Genomic DNA, 23,590 nt, shown 5'->3' with positions numbered 1-23,590 from the left:
CGTGATTTGTCGTAGGGAGCCGATGAGGGGGTCCGCTCCTCGATTTCCCGTTTCTGTCAGAGATGTTGTTGACAAGGAGTTTGCCCTCGGCTGATGTGCGAATGCGAATGACATTCACGTCCCTCATTCTGTGGTCTCCTCGACGGGCTTCTCCTGAGAGTGACTCGTTCTGATCGGGGAATTCCCGCCAACGATTCGAATTTCGCGCAGCTCCTCACCCAAAACTCGGTACTCTCCTTCACCGAGAGACACATATCAGCTGCGCCGGAGCCACACTGCGGAAGCAAAAAGCCTACGGCCACAACTCTTTCTGTCGTAACTGAAATCTCAAAGCCCAAGTGGTGAGTTGAACGACCTATCACCCAGTGGAGAATCGGCTCATCCACGCTGAAAAGCTCTGATAGCGACATGATATGATTTCGAATTCTGTGTTTTCTTCGAGTGTTCGATGCTGAGATGAATGAATATGAGCCTCCCTCACCGTTCATCGAGCATAATTTTCGCGAGAGAGACTGAACTCTACTCTACTCTGGAAAACGCGCTGAGATCCCGGAGAGTTGGGAGAGACACTGCTCTTCCGAGAACTTCCTTCGAGACTTCTCACAATCTGTCGGCGCGGAGCCTTTGAAGTGAAACCTAGCCTGGGCCCGAAATGCAATCCTGCTGCTGAATCTGGAACCACGAATGGTAACCCGATGCCCGCTTCTAAGCGTTTCGTCGCGGTCTCGGTTCTATTGTTTCAATTCGACCATCTGTGCCGATGGATGTGCCGTCTGGTGCTGCAGTGCCTGAGTGAGACAAGTAGAGTCTTTCACGGAGTCGGCGAGCGGGCGGCCTGACCTTGGTTTTGCGGTTTATGGAAGTAGAGCGCGCTCTTGAGCTCTCTTGAGACCGCGGAACATGACGCAACACGATCGTTCAAGCGACTACGAGATTCCGACGTGAGGCCGGCGTCATCCTCACTGCAAATGCGCGCTCCAGACGGTAAAACTCTTCTCGAGCCTCAGCTTCTGTGGGCGGGTGTTCTCTAGGGTAAAGAGGCTTTCCGGATCCTCCACGGTGCTGGAAGCTATCGAAATGCTGTGGGAATCAGAGCTCTGCAGGTCGCGACGCGGAAGCGCTCGACGGTCGTTCGGTTTTCCAGCGAAGAGAGGAAATATCGAAGATTCCGATGGCTTGGAAAGGGAAGGCGTTCTTCCGTAGATCTGGATTTTCGCAGATGTTTATTCGGGTCACGAGTCACGAGACCCATGCCGGGATCTCCGTGGTGAACATGTACGTCGTAGTTCGAATCCTCGGCCAAACACAAGGGTGGAGAGAATTTTAAGTTCTAGTGTGGACCTGGCAGTGGACAGCCTCGTAGCGACGAGTCCCGAGCGTCTGATATTCGAGCTTCCCTCGACAATCGGTGATTGACGCGCTCGAGGCCGAAAAAGCGGCCGGAGAAGCGGCCGCTCCGCAGGGTTCCCCGGCCGTACGGGGGACCGAGTAGAGAGGTTCAGTTTTTCAGCTCATCCACCAACGAGCATGTGGGACCCTCACAGCGACCTGAAGATTTAGTCGAGACCGTCAATGAGTCCGAGATTCGGACCAACGGAGTGTTCGATGAGACATCAAGCGAACTGAGGGCTCTGAGTGAGATCTTCGAGAAAGAGCTTGAGACTAGAGAGGGTTGAAATCTGTGTGCAGTGATGGAGAATTCGCTGTTTGCGGAGGAAGTTCATCACGTTCTGCTATAAATAAATACGAGAGCTGACTGAGTGAGCTGCTCGTGCCCGACGTATTAGCTGACCTCCGCGAGGACGGAGTGTTTGTCAGTCTGCGAGCTCGAATCACTTAATTTATGACTGACTTGCTATGTACTCTCGCATATTCCAGCTGAATGTCTCAAACGCCTCCCGAAACGCCTTCGGTCACCCGGTCCGCACCATCCATAGCTTACCTCGACTGGTTATGACGTCGGGGTTTCAACATCTTCTCGCTCAGTCCACCTCAAGTCCAAGCTAACACGGATCAGGGCGACCCGATGCCTCTGGGCAGAAATCTGCAATGGCCCCTGGGCATGGCCGACACCACAGCCATGGTGAGCGACTCCATCCGCCGTCGAGTTTTTAACTTTGATCGCCTCTCCTCGTGTTCCCGGGGCGACTACGACGGACCCTGCTTGATATTTTCCCTCCTTACTCTAGCAGACCGAGGAAGACTGTGGGAAACGTGTCATCGTCGGCATTTGCGCAATGGCAAAGAAATCGCAATCGAAGCCGATGCGTGAGATCCTCACGCGACTCAACGAGTTTGAATACATCGAAACAAAAGTTTTTGATGAAGATGTCATCCTGAACCAACCTGTAGACGAGTGGCCCATCTGTGATTGTCTCATCTCCTTCCACTCGAAAGGTCAGTCTGGTAAGCGATTCAAGCGATGGCCCAGAGACCGTCCGAAGTAAAAGCCACTAACTGCTCCAACAACTCATTGCAAAAGGGAGGTCCTAATGGAATGCTAGACTTTCTGCATCGGAATCTCCTGATTGCCGACTGATTCGCGAGCAACTAACCGACTTGCCTTGGTTTGTAATCATTGATCTTTCGAATGCCTATGCGATCGGAGCGTTCTCTCGCCGACGGATGTGAGTGGACCGCTAGAGGAATGATGGAGAACAGTTGAGAATAGTGGATAGTTGAGAGTAGTTGAGGAGTGATCTCTCGTGAAGAAAAGGGGATCGTAGTACGGAGGTCGTCCTCGAACTTGAAAGGACCGTCGCTCGGGCTGTCGCTTGCGATTTCGCTCATGGAGGTCGGCGAAGAGCGAAAATCCCCACCCTGAAATGCAGCTCTCTCAGTACGATATTATGCTTGTTGATTGGAGGAGAAAAACCAGATGTAGGATGGAGCAGATTTCAAGATTCTGTAAAGCTCTTCAGCCTTCTTATTGAGTGCGCATTCTTCATTGGAGCGATATGGGAATCCGAGTATTCGAATTCGAACTTGACTCTCGATCATAAATTCCTGTAATTCCGCCGATCTCTCGCGAACCGACCGTAGCATGTTGCTTAGAGCCTAACCCGACACACTGACGCTAATCACGTTGAATTTGGATAGAGACATTCGAGTCGTTTTTCAGGCTTCCCCCTATCCAAAGCGATCAAGTACGCCCAGCTCCGGAACCCGTTCACGATCAATGATCTCTACTTCCAATACGACATTCAAGACCGAAGGCGAGTGTATAAAATTCTTGAGGATGCAAGAATAGAGCTGCCCCGGTACGCCGTGCTCAACCGCGAATATGAAGGTATGCGTCGGCGAATATCCTCTCAAAATAATTCATTGATCATAGTCGGTTTTATACCATCATCTTTATCTCCATCTCGCAAGAGTCATTTTTCGCGTTCCTCCAGCAGACGGCGACATTGTCGAATCCGAGGATCATGTCGAGGTGGCGGGAGTGGTGTTCAATAAGCCATTCGTCGAGAAACCCGTCTCTGCGGAAGACCACAACATCTACATCTACTATCCGACCTCCGCTGGCGGTGGATCTCAGCGATTATTCAGGAAAATCGGAAGCAGGTCCAGCGTTTACTCTCCGGAGAGTCACGTTCGAAAAACAGGTGACCTCCCTTGCCGTAATTCCTAAGGGAAATCGGGGTCGAGGCGCGAATTCTTTGCTCGCCAGTTCGAGATGAGGGCTTCGTGAAGTGAGGGGGCGAGTCCGGGCGATCCTTTGTAACCTCATGCCTTTGCACGCGTTGTGCTCCTGCGACGGGAGTGGATTTCCCGGTTTTCTGCGATTGAGGCCGCCCCGAGCATCGAGAACGGGCGGCGGGTCCCATATTGCGCTGTCAGATTCCACGTTTTGCGCCGCGCCAAATTCCCTCCTACGGTCCCTCGTATCGTTCGGTCCATTTTCGTGACTTGCTTGAGATAAATGTCGAATATTGTTATCCAGATTGCTCCTGGCTTGGCCACTTATTGCGTTTTGTCGGCAACTGGTGGGGTTTTGCAGTACCTACTGAAAAAGTTCGTAAGGGTACGTTGTGGAGTTCTCGTGTGGGGACGGCTCGTCTGTCAGTTATGCTGCTCTTGCTGCCCTTCTCTTCCTCCGAACTTGACGCCATCGCACACCCGGGGAATCGGCTGGTAGTGGTTGGATCGAATCAGATTCGCTGAGGCCGGAACCGTCCGACGCTAACTTCCGTCCTCCGCTTGTTCTCCGTGTCCGCAGGCTCTTTCATCTACGAGGAATTCATGCCTACCGACGGCACAGATGTCAAAGTTTACACTGTTGGACCGGACTACGCTCACGCGGAAGCTCGCAAAAGTCCCGCACTCGACGGCAAGGTCGAGCGGGACAAGGAAGGCAAAGAAGTCCGCTATCCCGTCATTCTGACCAACGAGGAAAAACTCATCGCGAGAAAGGTGGGTCCCCAAACTCTCACCCGTGGTATCAACCCGTACAGCTAACCCCGTTCCTTACGCTCTTCTTGGTGTCTTGGTCAAAGTCAAAATTGTAACGCAAGAAATGATGCTGATCAACTTGATCTCTCGTGCAGGTGTGCTTGGCCTTCAAACAGACCGTGTGCGGATTCGACCTCCTCCGGGCAAACGGAAAATCTTACGTTTGCGATGTGAATGGGTTCTCTTTCGTTAAGAACTCCATGAAGTATTATGATGATTGTTCCAAAATTCTAGGTGAGCATTATTTTGTCGATGACGAATGGCCTGACTTACGATGCCTTTGGTTCAGCCGAGGATCAGTAGGTTCTATTCAATGCATGGATGGTGAGCGAGGAGGAAGATCGCGGAAACCTCATGGAAAATGCGGCGTATCACCTACAGATACGCGCAGACCGCATTGGGAACGGACGCGCCTCCGGGCCGATTCTCTCTCTCTCTCTCTCTCTCTCTCTCTCGGAGAACTGAGCCGTTATCTGGGGCTTTGCAGGGAATATGATCTTGCGCGAACTCGCGCCCCAGCTACACATTCCTTGGTCGATGCCTTTCCAATTGGATGATCCCCCGATAGTTCCGACCACATTCGGCAAAATGATGGAGTTGCGCTGCGTAATCGGTGTTATTCGGCATGGGGATCGGACTCCGAAGCAGAAGATGAAGATGGAAGTGAAGAATCACAAATTTTTCCAACTGTTCAAGAAGCTTGGCGGCTACAAAGATGGGCACATAAAACTGAAAAAGCCCAAACAGCTACAGGAGATTCTCGATATCGCCCGAGAACTTCTCGCTCACAAGGTAAAAAATTATTCGGCTTCTCCCGACGATTCTCTATCAGGACTATACTCCTCCCGACTCCTCCCCATACTTCTGACCTTCATTCTCTCCCTACCGCAATTTCCGCTTCTCTCCCCCAGGATTACGACAGCGAGGTAGAAGAAAACCGTTCGAAATTGGAGCAGTTGAAGTCGGTTTTGGAAATGTACGGCCACTTCTCCGGGATCAACCGCAAAGTTCAGCTCAAATACCAACCTAAAGGAAGACCACGGAACTCTAGCTCCGATGACAATGAAACTCCTCGGCAGCCATCGTTGGTCCTGATACTGAAATGGGGCGGCGAACTGACACCTGCGGGGAGAGTGCAAGCGGAAGATCTGGGGAGAGTCTTCCGTTGCATGTATCCCGGTGGAGGTGGCGATTATTCGGGAAGTCAGGGCCTTGGATTGCTCAGGCTTCATTCGACGTTCCGGCACGATCTCAAAATATACGCCTCTGACGAGGGCCGGGTCTCGATGACGGCGGCTGCGTTTGCCAAAGGCTTGCTAGCGCTCGAAGGCGAACTCACGCCGATCTTGGTACAAATGGTGAAGAGCGCAAACACGAACGGCCTTCTGGACAACGATTGTGACGCCGGAAAATTCCAGGTAGACATCTTGAGTCTCGGATGTTTCGGAAAATGGGGAAATCGATCAGCTTTGGATCTTTTCGGGTATCTGACAGTCAAGTATGCGTCTCTGTCTTGCAGAACATGGTGAAGCAACGATTGCACGACACCATGCAAGTGGATCGAGTTTTCACCGAGGAGGATTACGAGAAACTGAATCCCACAAACGCGAAGAGCATAGATTTGGCTATGAAATTCATAAAAAATCCTCTCCGGGCGTGCATCCACGTATTTGATCTCATTCAACAATTGACGACTCTGATCAAGAAGAAGAAAGACGAAGACAAAGGTATAGGTGCGACTCGGAATAACTTTTCTCTGAACTCTACCGGCCTCGAGTCTCGAGTCTCCATATATGGCGAATGGCTCCATTTGACTACTCTCCGAAGGTGTCGGGCTTCTTTCGATCGAGCTTCCTTCGTCAAAGAGATCATGAATTCCAGGAACACTCTACCATGGCGAGTCTTGGGATTTGATGCAGCGTCGTTGGGCCAAGCTGGAGAAAGATTTCAAAATCAAACCGGACAAGTTTGATATTTCGAAAATCCCCGATGTATACGATTGTATAAAGTACGATCTGCAACACAATCAACATACCATGCAGTTTGAGCAGGCCGAGGAGCTCTACAATTACGCCAAAGCCCTCGCGGGTAAGGAACACCTACATATACGTGAACGTTGAGCATCCTCGAGAGAAGTGCGTATTCAGACGCTCAGGATCATTGACTCGCGTTCTCCTCCACCAGATATCGTGATTCCGCAAGAATACGGAATCACTCGGCAAGAGAAGCTGTCCATTGGTCTCGGAGTCTGCGCTCCTTTACTAAAAAAGATCCGTGCGGACCTCCACCGCAACACGGATCTCGTTGGCGAGGGTCAGGACAATCCAACACCAGAGTCGGAAAATCGACTCAATCCTCAGTATTCGCATGGAGTATCCTCGCCGGGACGTCACGTCAGAACTCGGTGAGCGTTGTTGGAGCTCCTCCCTGACCCATGGTGTACTTGACTTCGACTTCAGAAGGAACTCTGACCGGAGATCTTCTTTCAGACTGTACTTCACGTCCGAGTCGCATATCCACAGTCTTCTCACAGTGTTGCGGTACGGCGGTTTGTTAGATTCGTCGAAAGACGAGCAGTGGAGGAGAGCTCTCGATTACATTTCGGAAGTGACCGAGCTGAATTATATGACTCAAATCATCATCATGCTGTACGAAGACGAAACGAAGGATGTTCTGTCAGAGGAGCGCTTCCATGTTGAGCTTCACTTCTCACCAGGTACCTACTGCGGAATACCTTCTCGGGAACTACTCTGACGGCCCAAAACACTGATTTGCTGATTAACGTGATTGCTCCGAGCGAACAGCTGACACTTGACATTCCAGGGGCCATGTGCTGCGTGCAGAAAAATCCGCCACCGGGGCCCGGCTTCCGGCCTCAGAGTCAATCGGAGAGATCTTCGTCGCCGATTAACGGCGATTCGCCTTCGCCTGAAGGATCGCAGGTTAACCTCGCCGTCAATGGAGCGACAACGGATACGAAACATGATTCCAACGCTACTCTGACCGCCGCAAGCCCACGCAGGTTGGTCAATTTCGTTTCGTCTATTTCGCGCTCCCGTAGTCCCACGATCCAAATCTCTTGTTGTTCAGCGGTCGACCCTGTCCCGGAATATCGAAACGTCATTTTCATTATTATCATCAATGAATTATTTTGAGCGAGGTCATCGATCAGGGAAGAGAAATTCGCCCTCGAATGTCGTCCGCGCGATTCCCCCCGAATTAACTCATCAAACTCCACTTTGGAACTATTTGTCTCTTTCTCCTCTCTGTCGACTCTATCTGTGTCCGTCTCTGTATCCATCTTTTCTGACGCCTCTTTCCTTGTGCTTCCTCCCACCACAGCGGCGAGGGCGTTCCCCCACCCCCTCCACCTCTCCCGCCACGCCGTCTACTAAGAACCACTAGTTCTCCAACTAACGCAAATTGTATTCCACCCCTCGTTTGCTGCTGTAGATGCCTCTCGCCGCCATCTCCGGAGGTGGTTCGAGAAATCGACGAGAACATGAAGGACTACCCCGCCTACAATCCCTACCATACCGTGAGCGGTTACCTGCCAATGATGATGATGGCAGCAGCAGCCGCTTCGAAGTCGGCCACCGGGACCGGGGGTAACCGTCCGAGCCAGACGGTGGCCGTCCCCCCTCAGACCAACTATGCATCGCCTTCGGCTCTTCTGAGCGCCTTCAAACGGAGTTCATCTCGCTCCAGAACGCTCGAAGGAGCCTTCGGCAACCTGTTCAGTACCGCGGTGATCTCGGGTTCGAACTCGGCTCCGGACCTCCGCTACATGGTTCCCTGCGAGGGACCTCTGCGAGTCCCGACAATCCGCCCCCTAGAGACGTTGCACAACGCGCTCAGCCTGTACCAGCTGGATATGTTCCTCTCAAAGGTGCGTGTCCGGAAATTCCGTCAGAACGTGATACAGTAGTTTTCGTTGTTGTTGTCGTCGTTGGCGTAGTGTATTTCATGATCCCGGTATAAATGCATGACCATGTGCCTGGTGTCTGTCCTGTAGAAGAGGCTGAAATCGTCCAGATCGAGAGCCGTCTTCTTGCAGGTGACCTCCAGCACGTATAGGACGATTTTGTTGTCGTCTCAACAGGCAGGATCCTCGCAGCAGAAATTAACTAAGGAGAATCTCCCGGTTTGCTCGCCGTCGAGCTCGTGGGTGTGGTCAGGGCCTCCGTCTTTTGTTTCCTCATCGGGGCCATCGACCCCCACGTCGTCCATGCTCGATATCTGGATGAGGCTCAAGCAGATCACAGAGACTCAGCCGAGCGGTACTGGTTGGTAGATTCTTGGGAACAAACCGCTCTTCCTGAAACGACTGCTCTTTGATTTCTTCTCTTAGAATGCGTGCGTGCGTCGGTTCCTCCGTTTGATCAAAACTTCGAGTTCATTGGGTGATTGATTGACACAATCGTTATCGTTCTGGAGAATCGTTCCTGGCCCACGGTCCATGAGTGAGATCGAGGCCATCGAACGGCGAGGCTGAGTTGATGAATATTTCTGAATGAGTCCTTGAGGGTTTAGAGTGAACTTGTGGGCGGCGAAGCGGGACAGGGAGCTGGGCCGATCGACAGCCAGGACTGACAGAGCTGTGCCTTGCAGGTGGAACAAACAGTGTTATGACGGGACCCGATTCGCTGCCTTCGAGCCGGAATTCCTATTCCACCCCACCCTCGCCGCATGAAAATCGCCACAAAGCTCCCCAGCCCAGCGAGACCGATGAACCCGAGGCCTAGGATGGATGAAATCTGTCACAGACGTTGTTGGTGGAGCGAGAAATTGTTTTTTCTAATAAACTCAGTTGTTGGATAAGGTGGATATTTCGTTCCGAGGACCCAGAGACACAGAAAGAAAATCGAAACACGTCTGGCTCCTCCCGGAGACTCTGATCAGGTTAGGTGATTATTAATTATTTATCGCTAGTGTAAGGTAATCTCAATCTTATTATTTCCTTTTATCATAGCGCATCGGCTCCACATATGAACAACAACGACTATTTACAGAAACAGAACATAATCTCAATTGCTTTCCTCGTCACCATCGTCATTCTCGGACGAATCGTCCGTATCTCCCTCTTCACTACTGTCTTGCTGCAACCACTCGATGAATTGTTTGAGATGCGCAGCGGTTTCTTTATCCTCGTAATCTTCGAACCACTCCAGGACAACGTCCTCGCTGATCACGTCGCGCTGATAGAGGAAGTTGAGGACATTCTGGATGGTTTTTATGAGAGACTCGTCGCAGTTCGCTCTCAAGCTCGTGTAGAATCGACCGATTTCTTCCACGCAAACCCTCTGGGAATCTTCTTTTTTCATGTAGTTTTTCAGGATACCGTAGATTTGCGTGGAGCCCTTCCTGAATACGGCCATGAACTGCGCCCCGGTCTTCTCCTGTAATATGACGGCGGAAACGGGTTGATAAACTTGCTCCCTCCGTAGCATCGCAGCTTCATGCCTCTCGAAAAAAAAATCGTGAACAGCATTTACGCAGCCGACGAGACGGAATTTCTGCCATGCTTCTTAGATTCCACACGAGTTCCTACCTTTTCCCCAACGCAAATGGTCAGCAGAGCTCGGGTCGTCAGCTCGATCACGTCCGTTATTGTGACATTGTACGCGTGTTTCGAAGAGTTTATCTCCAGGATGAGATTCGCGGGTTTGATGTTCTCCTCGATTCCTCGCTGGAGGCTCTCCACAACCTCCTTGAAGAACAGGTCCGTGTCGTCCAGGCCTTCATGTACGTCACCTGGATCGGAGTTTTGTATGAGAAAGCGGATTTTTCGACTTCTCGAATGGAAATATCGTGGTGATGCGACTCCCTTCGAACTACGTGGAGAAATATCAGTGGGGGAACTCAAGAGCGGTGACTCACCCCCGTCGAGTACGTCATCGTCGTTGTCGTCTTCGTCATCGTCATTGTCCTCTTCCTGAGAACAGAAGCCGTCACTCAGCTTTCCGTCTTCGGTTCCCCACCTCTCTTCGATGAGAACCAAATCGTCGCTCTCGTCGCTGTCCCCGTCAGAGTCTTCGTCCTCTGTGTATTCGAACGCGAGACAGCTCTTCCCAAACTTCGCAGCGTCCGGCACACCGTCGACAACATCGCCGCTGAGACCGTCCTCCAGAGGTACACTCTGCAGACGTAGCTGCTTGAGATCGACGTTGGGCCCGACTTTGACACCGGGACTGAGGATACAGCCAGCCAAGAGAGTGGAATCTGCAATGAATGGGATCGCGTTTCAGCTTACCAATACTGTGCGTCGGACACCGTGAGCAGTCCGAAGATTGCGCGGCGAAACCATATCGATTGGACACCTCATCGGTTGCGTATTCATGACACGATCTACTTAATTCTCTCCCCGAACACATTCGTGTCCCACGGACAGCCAATGAATCAACGAGAATCCGGGATTCCGCGACCACGAAGTCATGGAGTCGGCAAGCATAGGATTTTGCTCCTCGCTCATGGTCGAAGTGAAGTCTCACCTTTGAAAACTACGCAGTCGTCCGCAACGAAACATTTGGTCAACTTGCATCCTTCCTCGATCCTGACATTCTTGCCCAGGGTGACTTCGTCCAAGCAGACGTTTTTTCCAACTGATGAGCCTTCCCCCACAAAAGACTTTGTGATTCGAGCGCCGTCGGCCACCTGACCGAGGACCACCGAAAACTGACCCACATGGGCCGAAGGGTGGATCCGGCCGGCTGACGATACGTAATACCCCCCGCGCTGCGGATGGCAATCCCGGATGTACATGTCTATTGTGTACGGATAGGTCTGGAATTGGGTGAGACCGCGTTAGAATCGAATTCCAGGAGTACCCCGTTCGCGGGTTCTCACGGGGATCACATGACCAAATGCCCAAGAAAGGAGATGCCTACGCCCACGTCGGCGATCAATATCCACACAACCGGTGGAATAGAGTGGATCGCTTTACACGATAAGAGGTATAAATAAATTATCGAGAAGGAGAGCTTCGACATACCCATCTTTTGGCGACGTCGATGGCTATTCTGCTGTACAGCGTCATATTTGTGATACAAGCAGCGTACGACTCTGTCACTTCATGAATGTATATGGAGTTTCCCATGATATCCTCATGCTCAATTATGCCTGCGTTGAAGAAGCGGAGAAGTTCTTTAGGGAGTTCTCTTCGTTAAAATCGAAGCTGAGGACGGGCGGGGAGGAAGTCCAGACCCTGAGTCAGATGAATAACACGAGATCGAAGCTATCACCTTTGACGAAATCGTTCGTGTGTTGATAATCGAAGTTGTCGGAAAATATGGCCGGCACGTGCTTACTGCAGAACACCAATTTGGTCTGCGCCAAATCTGCTCGTATAGACACACGTCCGTTTGCGAGGTACTGGAAAGAATTCCAATTCAGAAACATTCCGCTTGCCCGGGTTTCATCTCGAGGAATGTCTTTGGGGAATTATGCTCACCTTTAGAGGGATGCTCATATTTTTGTTGAGATGCTCGTTGAAATGTGCATAGAGAATTTTACAAGAGGGGTCGAGTACTAGAGCGAAGTGCTCATCAGGAGACCTGGTGAGGTGATCCGGCGCCATTTTCCTCACGGTGATCGTCATGAGGTTCTTGTCGTTGGAAATTACTTGATTGTTTTTGTGAGCCTGTGAGATGAAAGTTGAACGCTAAAATTCGAGGATCGAGTTTCTATACCAAGCGATTACGGCTCTCAGACCCTTGCGCAGAGACGCTCCGCCGGCGCCGCAGACAAGTCATGACGATCAGCAATGACTCACCTCCATCAGCTGTCTCAAGTCCGTGTTTGTTATCACTCCGGCTTCGATAAGGAGGAAATTCTCTCGGATGTAAGCCTTTCCGTCGAGGTCTCGGATCATGTCGCCCGGAGCGACGTAGTTCTCAGCGGAGATCACGTTCACCACGAACCGAGTCGGCGGAAACGACGACCATTTGGAAGTCCTGCGAAGACGCACCGTCATCATTGAGTTTCCAGGAAACTGAGCTAGCGATTCGATTCGAGAAATCGGACGAGACCTCGCCGGCTCTGTCGTGGAAGTCGCTACTTCCACAGGGCACTCACCTGACGAACTCCTTGACACGGTCGGCGTTCCGACTGTGACAGAATACGTAAACCTCTTGGAATCCATTGGAATACAGCAAATCCAGATTGTAGTCGAGCAATGGCCTCCCCAACAACGGCAGCAATGCCTGAAATCACATAAGCGGTCGTCGTTCAGGGATTTGTAGAAAATCAATGGCCGAGAAAGGAGGCCGGTGCATAAGACATATGGCGATATTACATCAGATTCTCTACGAGGTGAGCGACTGACGCCCTCCCCGCTGCTTTTCCTCGGCGCGGGGATACCGGAAAATAGCACGTTTGCAGATTTCGGACGAGCGGAGGAACTAGTAGTGTACTCACGAAAGGCATCATTTCGGTCAGAGGCTGGAACTTTGGGCTGAAAGTTTCCGCAAGGACCACGGCCTGCAGAACTTCGTTTGCCTTGATGTCAGTCTTGTCCCTCGGAGCCATCTCCGATCTCGATCGAAGTATCTCAACGCTAGCTGGATAACACCCCCGACTTCGATCGGAACTTTTTCACTCGGCGAGCGAACTCCTGAAAATGGAGCCGGACGTTCTCGATCAGCGAGCAATATTGGATTTCGAACGTCGTGGTGTGGTAGACGGAGACAATGATGCTGATGGTCTCTGTCTCCGTCTACCTCTTCACTCTCTCCAGACACAGGTCTCATCTCGGGACGCCACTCCTATCCTTTTTCACAGGATCGGGAGTCTCCATTGAACAGCAAACATTTTCTGAACCGCACCTCCTGACATACATTCCTCCTCGAGGGACCCCATGCTCTCCGTACTCTCTCTTTCTGTCCATCGAGAATCCGAGAATCCTATTGGGGCGGACTCCGCGCTCGAGGCTCGAGATCTCACAGTTCTCGACGGCCAACTCGTATGATGTACCCGATCTGCTCAATTTTTTCGATCAAAAACCAGGACCTGTCGTCCGCAGTCCGGTCACCGAAGCATTGTCGAGACTTCCCTCCCAGTCCCCCGACACTCCGGCGTTGAAATTTTTTCCGGAGCTGAATTTCGAAAGTCCCGCCAGACTTACTCTCTGTGTACATTGCTCCTCGCCTCACATCATTTCCCGCCCGCCCGCGACCACATCAAAACACGATCCGCGCCGGCTCCTCGACGATAATTTGTAGAATTCCTCTGACAACTTTTAGTGTCTCGTAGGAGCGTGATAGAAATCACCCGAATGTCCAACGTGCACATCATATAAATCGCAGCGAGAGTCGCCGCTTCGGGGATAAACTTCTAATTCAACACTGCGGGGTCCCTCGAGATGTTCGGCAGCACTGCGAACAACAATGCCCCCGGTGAGTTCCATTCGAGCGATCGAAGTCCCATACCATTTAACCAATACCCATTGTATGATCTGCGAGCGTTCAGCTCGCTTCGAAGTCTTTTCAACTGAGATCAATGAGCGAGTCCGACACCCGAGGGTTTCAGACCTCGATTCGAATGCGACGGGGAAAACCTCATGCGTGATATTCGTTTCGTGTTCCTGACGAAAGTTTCGATCCCATACAGGCACGAGCGCTTTCGGTGCGCAGGGGTCAACCGGCTTTGGCAACACGACATTCGGTGCCGCACCCAGCGCAGGCACTTCCGGATTCGGTACTCCTGGCTTCGGAACGAATGCTGGCACGGCTTCCGCCGGTTTCGGGACTCCGGGTTTCGGTAGCTCGGCGACTCCAGGAGGAAACACCACGTTCGGGACGCCGACCGGCGGTGCATCAGCTACTTTTGGTACACCTGCAGCGACAGGCTTCGGCGCCGCGACATCCACATCGTTCGGTACACCTTCGGCCGGTGGTTTCGGTACGCAAGGGAGTACCGGTTTCGGCACGTCAGGATTCGGGACCACAGGGACAAGTGCCTTCGGGACGCCCGGGAACACCGCCTTCAAACCTGGAGGGACCACAGGTTTCGGTGCGACAGGGACAACCGGTTTCGGCGCAACGGGAACTACCGGTTTCGGTGCGACGGGAGCAAGCGGATTCGGTGCGACAGGAACGACCGGTTTCGGGACGACAGGGAGCACCGGATTCGGGACAACCGGGACGACCGGTTTCGGTGCCACTGCCTTCAACCTGACAAGCACTACCGCGAATACAGGGTTCGGAGCCCCTGCGACCGGAACCAGCAGCACCTTTGGTAATACCGGCTCGAGTTTCGGCGCAGGATTCGGCACGACGGGCTCGGGTTTCGGCACGACAGGAACTACCGGCTTCGGGAGCGGCTTCGGCTCCCAGTTCTCGTTCACGAATAAACCTGCGACTTCGTTCTCTTTCGGCGGGGCCAGTGCACCCACAGGTAGGTCGAAGACGCTCGGAGATCGGGAAAGAGATCCGAAAATCGCTGTCTGAGGAATCGAATCGAAATAGACACCGCGATTCGAGCTCAAACGTCTCGCTTGGATTCCAGCTGCGATCGGAGGAGCTCAACAGCAATCACAGCAGGCTCTCCAAGATGTCACGCTAATAGCTACCGCCGTAACCGTGCCGATGATCTACAACGATGAGCGCGATAAAATTATCGCAACTTTCAACCAACTCCAGGCGAAATGGGGAAGGGGAAAAGGTTTCCACTCACAGTCTGGACCTCCGGTCAACTTCACCCCCGACAACCCGTTCTGTAAATTTAGGGTGAGAACATCGGCTCGTAGCGATCTCCGAGCCGATATGCCTCGGATTGATTCGAAGTCTCTTCTACCGAAATCAATCTGCTGAACATTTTCTTCATCGGCGCTTCCGATCCTTCTCTAAACGCAGAAAAATCTTTTCTGCCCCCAGACAATCGGTTACAACGCTCTGCCCACCTACCGGCCGGAGGAAGGTCTGGTTTGTCTGCTGATCAACAAACGAGTCGAAGAGGTCACGGGCGCTTCGCCTTCGTTCACGGAAGCGCTGCATCGTGACGTAATCAAGTCACAAAATATCTCGGTTTTCCTCGATTCGATCAACGATATGGGCAATAATCAAACCCAGGTCGTGGTATACGTCTACGAGAAGAGTCCCACAGGAACGGGGAAAAAATTCACATCCGGAGAGCTCATGAATGCTTTCGAGCAGGCCAGCTGCAAAGCTGCTCTCGCCAATTTGGGGGTTGTTAATATGACCGAGATGACAGAGATTAGCAAGGTAATCGGCAATGACCTTCGCATATGATTTCATTCGGGTATGATACCTGATTGGGACAAGAAGTTCCTCGCCTGTGTTCTCATAGAGACCATCTCATATCTCCCTCATCCAGAATGCTGTAGAACAGTACCTAGCGAATCCGCCTCCGGGCATCGACGCCTTGTTGTGGGAGCAAGCCAAAGCGGACAACCCGGACCCCTCCAAGCTGATTCCCGTTCCCCTGATTGGCTTCGAGGACTTGAGCCGGAGGTTCGTTCCGAAGAATAGAAGCCTGCTCGAACATAGGCTCTCCTGCTACCATGTCACTTGGTTCTCTAAATCAAATTCTGCGCTCCGTCTGGATCCGCCTCCCGACGGTTGGACTGAGGAAATTCCTTGAATATTTTTTTTTGCTCCCCAGAATGAAATTCCAGTGCGACTACCAGGAACGTCAGAAAGCTCGACTGGAAAAAATGGCAGAGGAGGCGGCGGAACTCGAGAAGAAGTGCGAATCCTCCAGATGCCGGGTGGAAGAACTTCGCGAGAAGCAGTACAATATAGCTCATCGCATTCTGAAGGTCATCGCCGCGTTCGAAGTCAACCGGAAAATGGGTTTCGGTATCCAGAGCGAGGAAGAAACACTGAAGGTAACTCGGGTGGCCGAGGAAGAGGAAACTCCTTGAAGGGAAATTATTCTAATAGAAATGGCTAACGAACAAAATGTTACGGACCCATATGTTTGTCAGGCTTCGCTGGAAGAAATCCTCCGAGAAATCGAAATTCTGAGCACTGGAAAACTGAACGAGTTGCAAGTGGCTGTGAAATCTGCGCCGAAATCGGAAACAAATGGATCTACGCAAGCTGAAGAACCATTATCTGAGGACATGCTGAAACTGGTGCAAGAGATACAGAAAGGTATGTCGTAGCCGAGTATCCCCATTCCGGAGGATAATCCGTCTCCCTTAACTCCTATTCTCACAAAACTGAGCCTGAGAGAGGTTTCGTTCTCCACAGGTCTGCTCACTCTGATCATGCTTCTACAAGATGATTCGAGGAAACTTGATGAAATTGAGAAAGCCCTAGCTCATCCTGAGGTTTGAAATTCCCCGAACTTAGGGAGCATCGATATGCTTATGTATATAATCTGTTCATTGAGAGTCTCTTTGGAACACCTGAGATGTTTCTGCGGATTCAAGCGCAGGAGTTCGCTGAGCAAAGGCGTTCCAAGTCCCTTCGGGGGTGATAGCATATTTTTAAAAATAAACCCAGTGTTTCCATGATGTTCTAAGAATCGCGCTGCTTCTGCCGTCTCGGGGCGATGGTTGGTCCTCTGAGCCGCAGCGTCGCGCTTTCATTGGTTGTCGTTGTAAAGCTGCGGCCCTTCCCTAGCTCATGATTCGAGTGGGGCCGCGGCAAAGAGCAAAACTTTGAAGTTTCGGATGCCTTCACGATGATGCTATTGAGGACGTTTCCCGAAGACGAACTGCATCGATCTAGACTAAGACCAGCATGCTTGTGCCTCGAATCCCGGATGGGATTCCTGATGGAGAACGTCGGAAAATGTAGAATAGACTCTGTCGGGAGCCCAGGAGACTCCGGAGGAACGCAACATCGCTGGTCTCACACAGCGAATTACACACTCTAAGGCCAACGCTAGGTGAAGTCATCTCGGAATGAGATATCGAGGTCGATCTCGATTGAGCTCTTCAATAAACACCCTTCAGAGGTCGTTCATTTCTATACCTCTCTGTCCCTCACCAGGGTTTACGGTCATATGAACAGATGGTTCTTCCTTCCCCCGATGTCTCTCCGCGGGAGCAGTCTCCAGGGAGAAAAAATCCATCTCTTGGAATTCGAAGCTCCGCTGGCCTCAGGTTCTACTCCGACACCGATCCCAGCCCCGGGATTCCATCCCTTCATGGTTACGGAAAATCGCTATGTGATCCGTGTCGGGTATTCCAAGTCTTCTGCTAGCAACCTGCCTTTCGATTTTCTTCATCGCCTCGAGGTTGTTCTTGAGCTCCTCTGCCGTCTCCCCCATTCCTGGAATGGTTTTTCGGCTCAATCTTTCGGACCGAGAGGAACTTCACAGAGAGTATTTGCTCAAATACAAGAGGAGCTCCCGAGGCTAGGTCTGGTCGGGGCCCTATCCAGAACTGATCCCGGTCCGCTCACTTTCTGTTTGACGCTTGAGCATATCTTTCCTCTCGTTCGTCAACATCGCTTCTGCCTTCTGCACACTGTACACCTTCTCCTCGAGACGACAGAGCGCGTCCGAGCTCAGGTGTTCGATTCTATCGCGTATCCTCTGCATGGAGTTCTTGAAGGAAAAACCTCCATATGAGACTCGACTCAAATCTCTCAGGAGTTCTATCAGAGAGTGAGCAACATGCCTGTACAACTTCTTCCTCCGCAGAAATTGCTCGACCACGGCCTTCGGCTACCGCGAAAAGCGATAAAACTCTGAGAACGCGATCTCCCATCGATTCTTGACGGACCTCAAGTGCTTTCAGAATCCCCCGCATCTGACGGGATCGGCCCTGGAGCATATCCGCACTTGACGAAAGTTCTCGGAGTTCTTGTTTCTGGACGTCCAATTCTCGTACTAGTTCGGAGAGCCTAGAGCGTGCGAGGAGGACGATTGAAGATCCCTCGGACTTCTCTGATCAGAGACATACCCAGAGCTGGCGCACATAAGATAAACTCGCAAAAGTCCATTATATGAAAACAGAGCGAACCTCCTGTGGAGCCCTTTGGGTCCGAGGACTTCCACAGGAGAATATTTCGCGGGGTCCGGATTCTCCGCTTCCGCTTTCTCCCAGAGCATTCTGCTCGAACCTGGAGGCGGATTTCTGAACGGCCCTCTAACATTTTTCTGAAAACCTCAAGGCGGGTAAGTCTGGGTGGAGTCGATGAGTTTTAAAGCAGCACTGAGAAATACCGCGAGCTAGGTTCATCTAGTCAGCGCCAAACTTCTGGCAGCAGAAGCCTGAATACCTCACGGAACTCCTCAGCGCTTTGAACAGCTACGACACCGAGGTTTTCGAGTTTCCTTCCAACATCGGATTGTACGAGCGCATTTCTGAGCTCGTTACTAGGAGGCATACGCGCAACGCCATCGAAACCGCTTCGGATCACGGAGATCGCCACTGCCGTTCTATTTTCGCCGAGATCCTCCATAGACTCACAGATGATTCGTTCGGTTGGGCTGTTCACCAATGTACGGTTAAGATCTTCGATGAGACGGGGGAATTCGTTTCTGAGGGTATCGACGCTCTTAGCCACAATTAAATAGACAAAACCATCCGACGGACTGTGGACGCGAAGTCTCTTGTAAGTCACGCTCTGAAAAACAATATGATCTAATACTAATGAGACTGGGGACATATGCATTGAGATACATCGCTGAAGGCTCCTGCGAGTTTCAAGCGGCCGGAGCCCAGCGGAAGAATCAGAATCTCCTGGCTGGGAGGCCAAAGATCGGATCCTCCGAAAAACTTCAAATCTACTGAGGGAGGTTGGGAACCTTGAAAACGCAGAAGGGATTCCCAGCAGAGATTTCCACTGGATCTCCGGCCTGGGAGAAGAAGCCTTGACCGAACCCGAAACTGGCCTGGATCCGGTTGAACAATGCCACAACACGGTCCCGCTCATCGTTGTATATTTGCGGTGACGTCACAGCTCTGATGACAGCGTTCTCCGAAGTCCGACATTCCGTTCCGTTCTCAGGGGCTGAGCGTATGACGGCTGAAGGAGGATCGGATCATATACAACGGGCCCGAGACCGCATCATTAGCGCACGAGCATCATAAACGATTCTGAGGGAGGGCGGATCTTACGGAGAAGCTCCGACTGCTCGGTCGGTTCCCTCGCAGGTCCTGCTGACTGGTATTCATCGAGGGCCTCGTTCCTATTCTGTGGGGGAAGCTCGAACCGACAATCCTGCCACGAATTCGGGCCGGAAAGCGTATGGGACTGTGGGAGCTCGGCTGCAGCCACGGCTGGGAGAGACTGGACTGCGGATCCTTGCGGCTGCGCCCGTTTCCCGTTCTCGCTTGTCATCTAGCGAGCTCCACAATGGAACAATTCTTACTAGGAGGAAGAATTTTCCTGCACGATGTTTATACGGAGGCAAGTTCTCACCCTGTCGCACGAAAATCGTCGTACCTCCAAAAAGGTTCGAGATTATCGACAGAGAATGGAGGAGTCTTTTTTCTCCGTGGTACACCTCCGACTTTGTTGTCCGCGGGGAACCGACGGCTTTCCCCGTAATATTTCTCAGCACATCACCATACCATTCGATGCCTTACGCTCCTGGGCCCGATATTCGGAAGGGAGGAGCGCGTTGAAGTTATCGATACGATGAAAAATCACCCATGGTATCATGTCGTCTTTTTGATCACATATTATGACACCATATGTCCGTTCCATCTCCCGATGGGCGGGTGACAACGAAATGAGCTTCTAGCGACTCACGATGTCGAACATCATGTCGGTACAAATGAGTGGAGGAGTGGATGAGGCTCTGGATCAGCAAGACCATCGAGTCAGGATCGTAGCCATGCTCCGGCTACTGCAAGCCAAGTTCGGAATCGCGAGCCCCGCTGATTTACAGCGGAGCGAGGCCACGACTCGGGCAGCAGGAGACCCGTCCTATGTTTTCAGAGTACGTTAATTCATTCTCTTGGGTCGATGCGCCCGTCCAAGTTTCTTCCGATCTTTCCGGAGTCGTTCCTCGAGGTTTCAAATCCGAAATTCACGTATTCTGGATTCGGGAAGTCTGCACTCATTAGCCCTTCGAAAAATTTCCAGACCTTCGCTTACAACGCCTTACCCTCTCATCGTGCTGACGACGGTCTTGTCTGTCTCCTCATTAGCAAGGATATCAAAGAAATTCGGAGCATGGTCCCTACGATCACGGAACTGCTCCACAGGAATGTCATCAAGTCCGACAGCCTATCCATCTTCGTGGATTCCATGAACGATCTCGGAAGCTACCAGACGCGGATAATTGTCTACGTGAAGGAGAGAATCGCCGGTGGGAAGCAACGCCGATGGGGATCGCGAGAACTTAAGGAGGCATTCGATGACCCGAAATGCAAGGCGGCTCTAACCGACATGGGCGTCGTAGACCTCGCTGAAGTCGTCGAGCTGGCTCAGGTATTCCGTGGGAAGATCAGGGATTCTCTCCTTCCCGGTTGCTGCTCAATAAAAACTCGGGACATTTCCAGCGGCAAGTTGAACAATACCTCGCTAACCCTCCTCCGGGTGTCAGTGCTGAGAGCTGGGAACTCGCCAAATCGGACAATCCGGATCGTACGAAATTGGTTCCTGTGCCGGTAATCGGCTTCGAAAGCCTCGACACCAGGTTGGCTCGGTGAAATTAATAAGCGTGGAGTCCAAGGCCCGCCCATGTGGAGATCATTCGAGGAGCTTTCTCAACGGGCAGTCGGAATCGATGACGACGATAGACGGATATTCAAGAGAGAGAATTAATCGTCTTATGATCTTGTAGGTTTGAATTGCAATTGCAGTACCAGGAACGCCTGAAAGCAAAACTTGCATCCATGAGCGAAGAGATCGATCGGTTGGAGGAGCGCTTTCGCCTTGCCAAAGCCCGGATCGATCAATTTAATTTGAATCAACACCAAATTGCACATCGGATCCTCGGAGTCATGGGCGTATTTGAGCGCTGTAGGATGAGGGGAACTGAAAAGAAACCTTATGAGAGTTTCCTTGAGGTTAGTGGAAACCTTTGAGCGACGAGCTCCCCATGGGAAAGCCGTGGACACCGGATTACGTCTCCCACAGGATTCTCTGAAAAATCTCCTCGAAGAAATCCACGACCTGAGCAAAGGAAGGTTCCGGGAAGTGCAGGATATGATTCTTCAGTCTACGTTAGAGGATGAAAACGCTCAAGAAGATTTCGGCATCAACTCTGAAAATCTTCCGCGGATCCGTGATCTCTTTCAAGAACATCAGAAAGGTTCGAAATCGATTCCCCAACCTCGAACCAGAGTCCTCCGTGAACAGCTCTTCCCTCTCACGGTGTATGCGTCCTCGATCCGTCGAGGCATCGACTCACCGACTCGATCTAATGCTCAAGCAATGAAGGATTTCCTCAGGCCTCGCAGCTTTGATCGACATTTTGAAAGAAGATCTCAAGGCCATGGATAATCTGGACAGAGCCGTCCGCGAGATCCGGAGCAAACAACCTTGAGGCGGACCTTCTCACTCAGAAACCGCGCGAGAAACCTTCATCAGCGCTTGTTGGAGCTCCGCTATCCACCGTGAGCTTTTTCGCTGTATCGAAAGCCACTCGCGCCCCTTGGGCTATATGCAGGTGAAATGAAAAGTCATATTTCGCCAGGAACCATCAATGTCTGAATTTCATTCAAGCTTCTCCATGGAACTTCTTCTTACACGGAAGGAGGTCCTTCTCGACCTTTCGGAACACTTAACATTATGTACAGGCTCTCTTTTCATCTTCTATGCTCCAGGAGGCGCTTCCGTTCTCGCCTACGCCGTCTTCTTCCAATACATACTGTCTTGTTTTTTCCATCACTCCTCGCATCCTCACGCTATGTCTGTCGCTAAGCGTGTCTACCTCATCTAGCTGGTCATGGATTTACATTAAACCGAGGAACAAATACATACTTCTTGCCACGATTGAGACGGAGAGCTCTTCGAAGTCCTACCGAAACTCTCACGTAAATGAAAGACCACGAAATACCGATCAAAGCAGAAATCGGGTGCCTGTCTACTTATTATATTATCATCATCAGTAATTACCATTCATTAACCTACTAAATAAACCTCGATCGAGATTACAGGAACGACTTTACACTAGGCCATTTACAGGATGAAGTTTCTTGCTCGGTCGCTGCTATACAGTTGATCCATAGACGGCATTGTTGGAACATTTTGTTCCTCCGTTTTCTGTGATATGGAACGCGTGCCCTTCCCACGGTTAGATAGTGGCGAGCGGAGCGATTTTATGCTCGTCTCTGTCTTTCAGGGGAAGCTCAATGGGGGTTCGAGCACAAATGCGCTGCTTGTTCTGCCTCCTGAGTTTGCATATATAAAGAACGATGATCGTGTTGCCGAAGACCAGGAGACCCACGATGATCGAAGGAATGATTACGTCCGCGTACTCCGACATGGTGCGCGTCAGGGATGAAAGGTTCAGACTAGATTTTGTTTCTCGGTTGGTGTTTGAAGTTATCGCCCGAGGCAGGTCGTCGCTGTCGTCGATCGTATTCGACGGCTCTTGCGAGTAACCAGGACGTCCAGAGCCGAGAATCAACTTGCCTTGGTAGGCGAGTTCGTACGTCGCTGGAATGAAGAATTTGCAATTATTGTACCAATCGTCATCGATTAGCGTGAATTCAAGCGAGAAAACCGGTGGGGACGCGCGATGGCGACTATCATTGTTTGAGGAATATCCCAAAAAAAACCGCGGCTCGCTTCGGGGCCCCAGTATTCCTGATTGCTGACTCCATTCCCATGCCTCAAGACTCGAGAACGTGTGCGTACTCTGGAACCCCGAAATATTTGGCCGACTGACGTGTCGATATGGTGCTCGAGATGGTTTCCTACCAGTGACCTCTCGACACGCGGATTACTCAAGGGATTGATCCGCGATCGCTTGCTGACTGTCGATTGAATGGCTTGCTGGATCGATAAGTACAACGACAGATAAACGAACAGACACATGGATATATAGATGCGCGGAACCCCTTGACGCGCTCTTCCTGAATTTTCCGTTCTCATTGAGGCACTACGAGCGGGTCGACCAGGAGCTTCGGATTTTGATTCGTTTCCAGAACTCGACCGACCCCGTTTCCAGGATCAACGTCAAGATATCCGGGCTTCCCGGAGCGTCTTTCCCGGACGTCTGATTTAAACACTCCTCCAACCGAGAGAAAATTGTTCGATCA

The 23,590-nt window shown here is 51.5% G+C and overlaps 6 protein-coding genes across 6 annotated transcripts in view; 3 read left to right on the top strand and 3 right to left on the bottom strand.

Moving 5' to 3' along the window:
- The first annotated feature begins 2,026 nt into the window (after nt 1-2,026).
- Nucleotides 2,027-9,264, top strand: l(1)G0196 (inositol hexakisphosphate and diphosphoinositol-pentakisphosphate kinase). The gene is made up of 16 exons (XM_018638944.1): nt 2,027-2,083; nt 2,190-2,397; nt 3,122-3,289; nt 3,396-3,605; nt 4,220-4,413; nt 4,548-4,686; nt 4,940-5,244; nt 5,364-5,870; nt 5,972-6,179; nt 6,334-6,540; nt 6,637-6,856; nt 6,942-7,168; nt 7,276-7,474; nt 7,906-8,341; nt 8,510-8,738; nt 9,064-9,264. Exons 1-16 carry the CDS (start codon nt 2,027-2,029, stop codon nt 9,195-9,197), a joined length of 3,648 nt encoding a protein of 1,215 aa, XP_018494460.1. The 3' UTR covers nt 9,198-9,264.
- A 136-nt stretch (nt 9,265-9,400) lies between these two features.
- Nucleotides 9,401-13,101, bottom strand: eIF2Bepsilon (eukaryotic translation initiation factor 2B subunit epsilon). Its single transcript, XM_029111062.1, has 10 exons — nt 12,868-13,101; nt 12,526-12,653; nt 12,224-12,404; nt 11,897-12,091; nt 11,694-11,820; nt 11,444-11,571; nt 10,944-11,235; nt 10,315-10,674; nt 10,004-10,191; nt 9,401-9,848 (listed from the first exon to the last, which is right to left on the bottom strand). Exons 1-10 carry the CDS (start codon nt 12,976-12,978, stop codon nt 9,480-9,482), a joined length of 2,079 nt encoding a protein of 692 aa, XP_028966895.1. The 5' UTR covers nt 12,979-13,101; the 3' UTR covers nt 9,401-9,479.
- Nucleotides 13,102-13,810: 709 nt separating this feature from the next.
- Nucleotides 13,811-16,750, top strand: LOC100908215 (probable nucleoporin Nup54). The gene is made up of 8 exons (XM_003741878.1): nt 13,811-13,844; nt 14,059-14,844; nt 14,956-15,176; nt 15,324-15,671; nt 15,784-15,920; nt 16,072-16,297; nt 16,397-16,565; nt 16,665-16,750. Exons 1-8 carry the CDS (start codon nt 13,811-13,813, stop codon nt 16,748-16,750), a joined length of 2,007 nt encoding a protein of 668 aa, XP_003741926.1.
- Nucleotides 16,751-17,520: 770 nt separating this feature from the next.
- Nucleotides 17,521-20,036, bottom strand: LOC108864056 (nuclear pore complex protein Nup54-like). Its single transcript, XM_018638943.1, has 5 exons — nt 19,946-20,036; nt 19,177-19,397; nt 18,648-18,995; nt 17,826-17,970; nt 17,521-17,693 (listed from the first exon to the last, which is right to left on the bottom strand). The coding sequence occupies exons 1-5, from the start codon at nt 20,034-20,036 to the stop codon at nt 17,521-17,523; spliced, it is 978 nt and encodes a 325-aa protein (XP_018494459.1).
- Nucleotides 20,037-20,127: 91 nt separating this feature from the next.
- Nucleotides 20,128-21,870, top strand: LOC100908075 (nuclear pore complex protein Nup54-like). The gene is made up of 6 exons (XM_003741877.1): nt 20,128-20,316; nt 20,463-20,810; nt 20,882-21,018; nt 21,166-21,391; nt 21,462-21,636; nt 21,776-21,870. The coding sequence occupies exons 1-6, from the start codon at nt 20,128-20,130 to the stop codon at nt 21,868-21,870; spliced, it is 1,170 nt and encodes a 389-aa protein (XP_003741925.1).
- Nucleotides 21,871-22,015: 145 nt separating this feature from the next.
- The window catches only part of LOC100907934 (uncharacterized), a 47,379-nt gene continuing 45,804 nt past the window's right edge, over nt 22,016-23,590 (bottom strand). The window contains exon 7 of the mRNA XM_029111057.1: nt 22,016-22,985. Coding sequence (XP_028966890.1) covers nt 22,621-22,985 — 365 coding nt within the window. The 3' untranslated portion in view covers nt 22,016-22,620. The remainder of the gene's footprint in view (nt 22,986-23,590) is intronic.

The sequence above is a fragment of the Galendromus occidentalis genome, unplaced genomic scaffold (assembly GCF_000255335.2).
Source record: "Galendromus occidentalis unplaced genomic scaffold, Mocc_1.1 scf7180000077213, whole genome shotgun sequence".
In the NCBI taxonomy this organism is placed as follows: Eukaryota; Metazoa; Arthropoda; class Arachnida; order Mesostigmata; family Phytoseiidae; genus Galendromus; species Galendromus occidentalis.
The sequence above is the reverse complement of the archived record's forward strand: the minus strand, read 5'-3'. Positions and strand labels throughout refer to the sequence as shown.